The sequence below is a fragment of the Macrobrachium nipponense genome, chromosome 7 (assembly GCF_015104395.2).
Source record: "Macrobrachium nipponense isolate FS-2020 chromosome 7, ASM1510439v2, whole genome shotgun sequence".
Taxonomy (NCBI): Eukaryota; Metazoa; Arthropoda; class Malacostraca; order Decapoda; family Palaemonidae; genus Macrobrachium; species Macrobrachium nipponense.
This window is the reverse complement of record NC_061109.1, coordinates 17933312-17945052: the sequence shown is the minus strand read 5'-3', so window position 1 is coordinate 17945052 and position 11741 is coordinate 17933312. Positions and strand designations below refer to the sequence as shown.

Here is an 11741-nt window from a genome sequence, read left to right as displayed (position 1 = left end):
ACTGATAATTTTTGTAATATTGTAAAGCTACCTCCAGTTGCTTCAGTATATACAGCTGAACTATCTGCTATTGTAAAAGCCCTAGATATAGCATATCATTCAAATAAGAAGTCTTGTGTCATATACTCAGACTGTAAAAGTGCTCTGGAAAACCTGTACAGTTATATTTCTTCCCATCCTTTAGTACAAAAAGCTCAGGCGTGGCTGTTTCGCATTTCTTGTAGGCGTAAAATAGTACGTTTTTTACTTTTGTTGGATTCCTGCTCATGTTGGGATCCCAGATAATGAAGAAGCAGACCAAGAAGCAATGAGTGCCTGTTCCCAAGGAGAAATTGATACAAATAGTCCCCCATTTTGATATTAAACTCTCTATCCGTAACTACATACTAAGAAAATGGCAGGAGCAATGGTCATCTCCCCTTCTTCCTAATAATAAGAAGTTAAAAACAATTAGACCTCAAGTAGGAATTTAGCAATCATCCTATCAAAGCGACAGGAGGACTGAAGTTATATTAACAAGGTTGAGGATTGGTCACTGCCAAATGACACACCGTTTTCTTCTTGATGGTGGTAATGCTCCAGTGTGTGTTCACTGTGATAGCCCTTTGGCAGTTGAGCACAATTCTGGTTCACTGCACCAGGTATTTAAATGAGAGGCAGATGTACCGTCTAGATGGTAAAACTATATCTGAAATTTTAGGAGACAACATCGATGTTGGCCCTGTTATGAGTTTTTTTAAAGGCTTGTGGATTTTATAAAAATGTCTAGTAATTTTATATAGATATAATTATTTTTTTTTGTTTTTAAATTTAATTTTTTTTATCATAAATGGTAACTTTTAATTCCATTAGAAATTTAATATCGATTTTACCGTTTTAAACATTGATCATCAGAGTATCTATTTTAAACTCATTATTTATATCATTCCCATTGAACTCATTATTTATATTTCCATTTCTATTCATTATCACTATAGCGCTGAATGACTCTATGGGTCCCAGTACTTGGCTTTATGCCAAAATCACAGATCCATTCCTATGATTATGAACACAGTAGATTTATGGCGCCAAGATGCAAGAATGTCATTTAAAAAATTGACTTCAGAGCGTACAAGATCCAAAGTACTCAGTATCTTCTTCTTGAAAATAAAAGGATGCAAATACTTTTATATTTCTTAAATAGTTGACCTAGAAGAAAAGTAAAGCACTATCATAAGAACTGACAGAGTAGTTTCATTATGTGGGTTGACATAGCCGTAGATATAGAGAGGACGCTTTTTGTGCGTAAAATCTAGGTTAACCATCCATAAAAGCTTCAAATTGAGAGACAGAATTTCCGTAATTTTAGAAGCACATTTTTTTTTCTATTACGAATTAAAAATTCCTCAAATGTACCACGGAAGAACGTTTCTTTTCTGATGTTGTCAGAAATGTTAATGTACGACACTTATTTCACTATCTTTCCAAGATTTAAAACCTTTCAGAAAATCAAAATTAATAAAAAATAGTGTTAAGCGTATCGATTATATAACTTTTATATGATATTTATAAAAATTCAATTAATGACAGCACTATGAATTGTGTTTTATCAAAAAATGTAATATTTACTTTCTGGTCGCAGTGCTTAGTAAACAAACGCAATGGCGGATGATCTAGGCAACAGTCTCAATACTTACGAAGTTCAACTGGAACAGGTGAGTTTTATTTCGCATATGCGACACTGGGTAATTATCAAGGAATTATAAAGTATTTGACATCACGATAACCACGATTTTTGTGCGTAATTTTGATGGTTAGGCTTCTAATCCAGTGGCAAGTAGCCAAGAGGGCCAGGCCAAACTGGACAGTTCTCTTTCGACAGTTCTCTTTCGAAAGATGTAATTCTCACGTCAGTTTGAGTGATTTTTATTATTTTTAGGCTATTATTTATTTTATAAGGTCCTTTTAGCCTTTAAAGTACCCTGTGATGCCTTATTTTTGCCGTTAATGGGCCAAGGAGAATGCTTTAGGGGAAACAACCGAGTGCACTACCTGGGCAAGTCTTGCCCACTCGTTGACCCACCTTTCAGAAGGTTATTTGAGTAGTTTACATATCCGCGGACAGATCCTACACCTCCAAAACCATTACCTCAAATAACAAAATGCATAGAATAAAAGTTGTCCAGAATTCCAAAATAGGGTAAACAACCGCATGGACTCCAACTCACCGATGGTCACGGCTGGCCACCCTCCTAAAAAGTACTTAGGGTAAAAAACTGCATGGTACAGGGGTGGACCATGTACGATCAACGTGAACAACCCCAAAAAAAGTACATTAGGGTAAAAAACTGTATTATTTTACTTATGGACATTAGGGTAAAACACCACGGCAGGCCAACCCTCATCACGGTGGACGGGTCTTATTCACTCGATATTTAATTGGTGAAACAAGAATACAATTGCAACTCTAAGCATACCATTTAAAAGACTGAAGTTTCGTCAACATAATGTGATATATGAAAGCCCCATACGAACTAAAATAAGCATGTGAGCTCTTCGTAAAATATGTTTTCAAGGCAGTTTTGAAATCCAATATGGCGGCTACGTTTTGCATGGAAGGTTCTCATCAGTGACGGCCACCATCTTTCCCCATCCTTCCCAGCACTCATTTGAACAATGTTAGCGTATAGGGTAAAACATCACAGCAGGCCAAACAGGCCACCTACAATCAACGCTTGCCACCCTGCGAAAAAGTACATTATAACGCGTCCTGACACCGGAGATGGGCATCAGTCGCGACTTGTTGTTGGTGAGAAACGGAGCTAAAGACCTCTACTCTCCTTTCGAAGTAAGTATTTTCTCCAAAGTTAGAAAATTAAGGCCAAATTTAAAGATTTAAACAGAGGGTACTGAAATGGCGCCCACGGCAGTGGGAAAAAATTCACCAAACGCTTTAGAAATTTTTACTTACAACTAAAAATGTTTTTGAAGATTGACGCCTCTCGATGTTTACGGAGTCGCTTGTGTCAACAAACTTTCCATTTCTTGTGATAAAATCCGCACACCACTTGTACCCACAGACGCTGGAGCACTTTTATCACAACAATCGAAACACGATTTCTCACCAACAACAAGCCAGGCGTAAACAGCTGTTTGGTAGAAGATGACGAGAAGCGCTTGCTCTTAGCTAATTTTTAAATAAGTAGTAAAACATCAATATTTTACATATTTATGAAGATTAATTTGAAAATATTCGTTATTGAAAAAGTAACTCGACTCTGACTCAAAATTTAAGTAATTATTTTTTCTGAATTAGAACGTTCTTTTAAGTTCTGTATTATGACGTCCACGACGGAGGAGAGATTCTGAATATTATAAGCGCATATGCACCACAAGTTGGTTGCACAGAAGAAGAGAAGGGAAATTTCTGGAGAGACATGGATGGAATAATGCAAGAACTGGAAGAGCATGAGAGGGTGATAGTTGGGGCAGATTTGAATGGCCATGTCGGAAGTGAAAATGAGGCGATGGGGCGGGTGCTGGGGGCATGGAATGGGGAGAGAAACCCAGAAGGAGAGAGTGTAGTGGACTTTGCTGTGTCATTCGACATGGCAATAGTAAACACATTTTTGAGAAGAAAAGGGAAACACCTAATAACATATAGGAGTGGGGGAAGATTCTCCCAGATAGACTATTTCTTGTATAAAAGGTATAAATCTGGTGGAGGTCAAGAACTGCAAAGTTATTCCAGGCGACCATGTAGCCCCCCAACACAGGCTGCTATGTAGACTTGAAGTTGAAAAGGGAAAGAAAAACCAAAGCTAAAGGATAAGGAAAATTAAATGGTAGAATTACAGAAGGAAGGGGATAAGAAGAGAGAGTTTAAGAGGAGGGTTGGATGAGATTGATATAGGGATTGAAGATGTTTCAAAGAATGGTAAGGGCACGAAATGCAGCAGTAATAAGAAGGCTGGAAAGGAGCTGCTAAGAGAGATCTGGTATCATATGGAAGAAAAGGATAGTTGGTGGTGGGATGAAGACATTGAGAAAGTAGTAAAGGATAAGAAGGAGGCAAAGAAAAGATGGGAAGAGTCACAGTCAGTGGAAGACAGAAATAGGTACAGAGAGAAAAACAAGGTGGTGAAAAAGGTGGTAGCCCAAGCTAAAGCAAAGTCGTATGATGATGTGTATAATGAGCTGGGGACAAAGGAAGGATTAAAGAAGATGATGAAGCTATCAAAGGCTAGAAATAAGAGCACCAAAGATATAACACACATCAAACAAATAAAGAATCAAGAGGGTGTAGTGCTTAGAAAGGAGGAAGACATTGTGAAGAGATGGAAAGAATATTTCGAAACAGTTGTTAAATGAAGAAAATAATAGACTAATAAGAGAGGATGGGCAAGTGAACATTGGCATGGTAATGAGGTTTCTAGGCAAGAGGTACTAAATGCACTGAAGAAGATGAAGAATGGGAAGGCAACCGGACCAGACATGATCCCGGTGGAGGCATGGAAAGCATTAGGAGATGAAGGAGTGGATATACTGTACGATCTTATGATAAAGATCCTTGAACAGGAAAAGATACCAATGAGTGGCGTGGGAGTATATTGATCCCAATTTTTAAAGGGAAAGGCGATGTCCAAGAGTGTGGTAATTATAGTGGCATTAAATTGATGTCCCACACTTTGTGATATACTGGAAAGGATGATAGATGCTAGACTGAGAGAAAGAAGTACAAATAGGTAAAGAGCAGATGGGATTTATGAAGGGAAGGGGAAAACACGATGGAATATTTTTGTCTGAGGCAAAATAATGGAGAAATTCGGGGAAAGACAAAGGGACCTACATATGGTATTCATTGACTTGAAAAGGCTTATGACAGAGTCCGAGACAAGAGGTATGGAGGAGCCTGAGGAGAAGATGGTGCCAGAGAAGTATGTGCGATTGATACAAGAGATGTACCGGAATGTATTTACCAGAGTGAGGAGCAGTGTTGGGGAGACAGAAGGTTTGAGGTGAGTAGGATTACACCAGGGGTCGGCTCTGAGCCCATTTATCTTTAACATAGTGATGGATGTTATATAGAGGAAGTAAGGGAGACAGTACCATGGAAACATATTGTATGCGGATGATATTGTTCTGTGTGCTGAGAGCAGGGAAGAGCTGGAAGTGAAATTGGAAAGATGGAGACAAGTACTGGAGGACAGAGGAATGAGAATAAGTAGATCCAAGACAGAATATATGTGTACCACCACTGAGGGGGAGGAGGAGAGAAAAGTATTCAGCTTGGTGGAGAGCAAATAAGGAGTTGATAAGTTAAGTATTTGGGATCTTTTGTTAACGCTGGAGGAAGTATGGAAGAAGAAGTAAAACATCGGGTACAGGCAGGCTGGAACAACTGGAGAGCGGCCTCGGGAGTTCTTTGTGACAAAAGAGTGCCGCTTAGGTTAAAAGGAAAAAATTTCACAAGACGGTGGTAAGAACAGCAATGCTGTATGGTACGGAAACAGCAAGCATGAGAAAAGCAGAGCAGAAGAAGATGGATGTGGCAGAAGAGAATGCTTAGGTGGATGTCTGGGGTAACAAGAGTGGATAGGATCAGAAATGACTACTAAGGGGGTCAAACTAAGGTGGTGGAAGTATCAAAGAAAGTGCAGGAGGGGAGGCTGAGATGGTATGGACACCTGTTGAGGAGAGATGAGGACCACGCTGGGAGACATACTATGGGAGTGGAGGTGCAAGGAAGAAGAAAGAGAGGGAGACCAAGAAAGAGATGGAAGGACTGTGTGAGAGGAGATTTACATGAGAAGGAATTGATGAGGCAGAAGCGCAAGATAGAAATAGATGGAAACGGCTCATCCGAAACGGCGACCCCATATAAAAATGGGAAAAAGCTGGGAAGAAGAAGAAGAAGATTATGACGTCACGACATCTTGACTTTCGTACCTATTGTAAATAATTGCTATACTCAACTGTCATTGCAGAACAGTTTACCAGTTATTCATGCAGATTTGTTATCAGCTATACATGTAATTGTTATAATCGTAATGCGCATATATATCTTTATTATTTACTTTTTGGATATATGAAGATGTTTTTACTGCTGGATTATCGCCGTAGTGTGACGCAATCGTTTTCGGTCCATGGGCCTCTGTCTGTTTTGCACCATAAGAAAATTATGGGGCCGAATTTGCAATGACCAGAAAGTCGTTAAAAGAGGAAAGTTAGCATTGAGGGGCATATGTTTTGACTGAGAAAAATACAAATTTATCAATAGCTAGCTTGTAAAAAATACTTGGTTATAAAAACTTGATTGACAACTAAGCAGCATGTCTACTATGGGTTTCAGAGACAGTGCAAGCACGTTTTTGGGCAATACCTATTCTGTAACGAACACTCGTAACAGAACGAGATTTTGCTATAGTGCATTACACCGTGCCGTAATTTATAAGGGTATCGTGAATCACTAATCGTAAAGAATAACGACACTTGTCCTTGTACCAAGAGACAAAAAACTCCATTATGCAGAAATGGATACGAACACGTGTATAAAGCTCCACCTACCTCTCCCCACCCCCCCACCCCCTCCACCGCCTTCCCATTTTCTTCTTCGTTCCTACCGCCTTCCCTTTCTCTCTCTCTCTCTCTCTCTCTCTCTCTCTCTCTCTGTTGCCATTCGGTATGTGTTGACCCTCCAAACTGGGTATAAGACTACACACAAAACGTTGAAATTGGTGAAATTAGGCTATGTATTGGAAGTATATATACATAAATATTAAAGCAATTTTATCATTATTGCATTACTATGACAACTAGAATTCATGGAAACAGTTTATAATAATGGAACAGCGTATGTGTGAAGCCTCCACTAATGTGGCAACGATGATTTTGCCATTCTTAGCATGCAAACATTAAAGGTTACATTTATTTCTGGCATACGATTATTAAAGAAATTCAAAATACTAATAAAGACTGAAATCAATGAAAAGTGCTAGCAAAAACAAAAAAGCAAAAAAAAAAAAACGTAGTCGTTCCTCTGCACTTTTCCGTATTCGTTCCTCTATGGTTTTCGGCAGCCAGATGTACGAAAACGTTAGAAACATTTGATTTTATCTACTTTAGAAATATCTGTAATTTTCGGGGTAATTTGGTTGCAAAAAAGGGATAATATACATGAATTAAATCAAAATTTTTAAATAACAAAGTAAATTTAAACTAAATAACGAGTAAAGTAAACAGTTTAGGGAATAAAACTTTGCAGTTTCGTCGTCTGTCATCGTCTGCTGTTCGAAATTGTGTTTATGGCGCGCGCGTTCGTTAGAAACCAGGAACAGCAACGGGTTTTAAAGTGCAATGTGAGTGAACTGAGACCAAAATGTGTATAATAACAATCAAATAAGCACTGTGGAGTTTCAGTTGTGATGGCAGTAAGGATAAAAACCGCCAATTACAAGGTAAGAATGAATTCAGTTCCAACCATAACCCCGGGAATAACAAGTTTCATACTTTCACTAATATAGGCAACAAAATGTTGTTTTATTGTGGTGATTACAACTGCAATCTTGAGTAAGATCAATAAACGTTACATACATACGCTAACATTGTTCAAATGAGTGCTGGGAAGGCTGGGGAAAGATGGTGGCCGTCACTGATGAGAACCGTCCATGCAAAACGTAGCCGCCATATTGGATTTCAAAACTGCCTGCCGAAAACATATTTTACGAAGAGCTCACACGCTTTATTTTAGTTCGTATGGGGCTTTCATATATCACAATATGTTGACGAAACTTCAGTCTTTTAAATGGTATGCTTAGAGTTGCAATTGTATTCATGTTTCACCAATTAAATATCGAGTGAATAAGACCCGTCTACCGTGATGAGGGTTGGCCTGTCGTGATGTTCTACCCTATGTTTTCAAGGCAGTTTTGAAATCCAATATGGCGGCTACGTTTTGCATGGAAGGTTCTCATCAGTGACGGCCACCATCTTTCCCCATCCTTCCCAGCACTCATTTGAACAATGTTAGCGTATAGGGTAAAACATCACAGCAGGCCAAACAGGCCACCTACAATCAACGCTTGCCACCCTGCGAAAAAGTACATTATAACGCGTCCTGACACCGGAGATGGGCATCAGTCGCGACTTGTTGTTGGTGAGAAACGGAGCTAAAGACCTCTACTCTCCTTTCGAAGTAAGTGTTTCTCCAAAGTTAGAAATTAAGGCCAAATTTTAAGATTTAAACAGAGGGTAGTGAAAAGGGTGGCTACGCAGTGGAAATCTCACCAAAACGCTTTAGAAATTTTTACTTACAACTAAAAATGTTTCGAAGATTGACGCCATCTTGATGTTTACGGAGTCGCTTGTGTCAACAAACTTCCCATTTCCTGTGCTAAATCTGCACACCACTTGTACCCATAGACGCTGGGGCACTTTCATCACAACAATCGTAAACCAACCCTTCTTACAGCACTTATTCAAGGGGACTACGGCATTCTTTGCGGCGTTTTGCGCTCTTCAATTGTTTATCAGTGTTGTCAATTGGTATGTGTTTACCCTCCAAAACTAGGTATAAGACTTACACAAAACCTGGGGAAATAAGTGAAATTAGCGTATCTATTTGTATTATATATACGTACATATTACAGCAATTTTATCATTACTGCATTACTATGACAACTAGAATTCATCGAAACAGTTTGTAAATGCATCGGCGTATGTGTGACGCTCCACTAGATTGGCAACGATGAGTCATTTTTCCTCACGTCGTCTGCTCGTAAGTATACATCCGAAACATTTGTAATTTTTGGGGGTTAATTTGGTTGCAAAAAAGGGATAATATACATGAATTAAATAAACTTTGAAGTAAAGTTAAACTAAATATTGAGTAAAGTAAACAATTAAGGGAATAAGCTTTGCATCTCATAATCAGTGTTGTCGTTTGCTGCTCGTAACTGTGTTTGCGGAGTGAGTGCTTAGGAACCAGGAACCACAGCGTGGTTCAAGTGCACTGTGGAGTGAATTAAGACCAAAATGTGTATAATTACAATCAAATAAGCACTGTGGAGTTTCAGTTGTGATGGCAGTAAGGATAAAAACCACCGATTACAAGGTAAGAATGAATTCAGTTCCAACCATAACCCCGGGAATAACAAGTTTCATACTTTCACTAATATAGGCTAACAACAAAATGTTGTTTTATTGTGCTGATTACAACTGCAATCTTGAGTAAGATCAATAAACGTTACATATATACGCTATCATTGTTCAAATGAGTGCTGGGAAGGTGCTGGGAAAGATGGTGGCCGTCACTGATGAGAACCTTCCATGCAAAACGTAGCCGCCATATTGGATTTCAAAACTGCCTTGAAAACATTTTACGAAGAGCTCACATGCTTATTTTAGTTCGTATGGGGCTTTCATATATCACATTATGTTGACGAAACTTCAGTCTTTTAAATGGTATGCTTAGAGTTGCAATTGTATTCTTGTTTCACCAATCAATCGGACAGAGGTTTGGATCCCTCCCTTGCTCTTACGACCAGGGAGGCATTCCAAGGTTGGACGAACACAGTCTGTTCACCAAAAGACTCAGATTCCTCCCACCAAGAAGTGAGTCCTTTCCTATTGTTAAAGGACCGAGGGTTTGTATTACGTATCGGAACAAATGACAATTTGTCGAAAAATTGCATTTTCCCTAACTATACAAACCTGAGGTCCTTTACATATAGTCCCACCTCATACCACCCCTCACTCTGCAACTTTTTGCAGGGCCTAAAGCAAAAGTGATTCTTCACGCTCGCGCGCACGATCGGACAGCAGTTAACTACCGTTCTCCCCTTGTTCGAAGCTTACGACCGTCCCAGCTGCCGATAGTTACCTTCCTATTGTTAAAGGACCTCAGGTTTGTATAGTTAGGAAAAAATGCAATTTTCGACAAATTGTCATTTTCGACTAAAGTAAACATTACCGTAGAGGAAACACCTCTCCCGACTTAGGAAAAATTTGAAGTAAAAATGTAATTTTTTTTTTTCTCTGTAAGTATGCATTAGCGACAATAATATATTGAGAAGAAGTGTTTTGTTATCACTTCCTTAGCATAGTGAACTAAGTTAAAATACGCTACATTATTAATGTCCATAAATAAAATAATACCTAAAAAACCGTAGGGTACAGGGTGGACCATGTACAATCAGCGTGAACAATCCCAAAAAAAGTACATTATAATGCGTCTTGACATCGGAGATGGGCATCAGTCGCGACTTGTTGTTGGTGAGAAACGGAGCTAAAGACCTTTAAGGGGAAAAACCAGCGACTACCAACCCTTATCACGGTTTTCAGGTCTTATTCACTCAATATTTAAATGGTGAAACAAGAATACAATTACAACTCCAAGCATACCATTCAAAAGATTGAAGTTTCGTCAACATTATGTGATATATGAAAGCCCCATACGAACTAAAATAAGCATGTGACACACTTTGTAAAATATTTTTTCAAGGCAGTTTTGAAATCCAATATGGCGACTACCGTGGGATGTACAGTTTTTTATCAGTGACGAAAATCATCTTTCCCAGCCTTCCCAGCAATCATTTGAACAATGTTAGCGTATGTATGTAACGTTTATTGATCTTACTGTGATGGTAATTGCTTCATAGCAAAGAAAGATAAAGGAAAGGAGAACGCATTTTCGAGAACTTCGGCAGCAAGGAGGCTTTCGCGCCATGTTGGAGGCGCCTATGCTCGCGGCTATTCTAGAATCGGCAGGAGTGTTGTGGATCTCGTCAGGACGTGAGAAACGCCGCGATTTCTGATGCAATTCCTCGTCTAGATTCATCTAAGAAGTTCTAGAAATCCCTGGAGTCGGTGACGTTCGCCATAGGCTCCGCCCCCAGAGTGCCGTATAAATACGACGAACGAACTTTGGAGAGCAGTGATCGTATGAGGAAGAGATTGTAAGAGAGAGGGATCACCAGTTAGTAAGAGCCACAGATCAGATTATCAGTGAGAGATCAGCAGCAGCAGAGATCTTCCGTGAGATACGAGAAAAAGGAACCGACGAAGTTTGTTCCGATACGTAATACAAACCCTCGGTCCTTTAACAATAGGAAGGTAACTAGCGGCAGCTGGGACGGTCGTAAGCTTCGAACAAGGGGAGAACAATAGGTAGTAACTGCTTGTCCGATCGTGCGGCGCGAGCGGTGAAGAATCACTTTTGCTTTAGGCCCATGCAAAAAGTTGCAGAGTGAGGGGTGGTATGAGGTGGGACTATATGTAAAGGACCTCAGGTTTGTATAGTTAGGGAAAATGCAATTTTCGACAAATTGTCATTTGTTCCGATACGTAATACAAACCCTCGGTCCTTTAACAATAGGAAGACTCACTTCTTGGTGGGAGGAATCTGAGTCTTTTTGGTGAACAGACTGGTGTTCGTCCAACCTTGGAATGCCTCCCTGGTCGTAAGAGCAAGGGAGGGATCCAAACCTCTGTCCGATTGATTGGTGAAACAAGAATACAATTGCAATCTAAGCATACCATTTAAAAGACTGAAGTTTCGTCAACATAATGTGATATATGAAAGCCCATACGAACTAAAATAAGCATGTGAGCTCTTCGTAAATATGTTTTCAAGGCAGTTTGAAATCCAATATGGCGGCTACGTTTTTGCATGGAAGGTTCTCATCAGTGACGGCCACCATCTTTCCCCAGCCTTCCCAGCACTCATTTGAACAATGATAGCGACCGTGCAGCCAAAGTCAAGA

At 39.5% G+C, this 11741-nt stretch overlaps 1 protein-coding gene across 2 annotated transcripts in view; it reads left to right on the top strand.

Annotated features, from left to right (window-relative positions):
• Positions 1 to 1602: 1602 nt before the first annotated feature.
• The window catches only part of LOC135217729 (survival of motor neuron-related-splicing factor 30-like), a 161777-nt gene continuing 151638 nt past the window's right edge, over positions 1603 to 11741 (top strand). For both annotated transcript variants that reach the window (XM_064253730.1, XM_064253731.1), the window contains exon 1: positions 1603 to 1694. In XM_064253730.1, the coding sequence (XP_064109800.1) occupies positions 1641 to 1694 (54 nt within the window). In that variant the 5' untranslated portion in view covers positions 1603 to 1640. The remainder of the gene's footprint in view (positions 1695 to 11741) is intronic.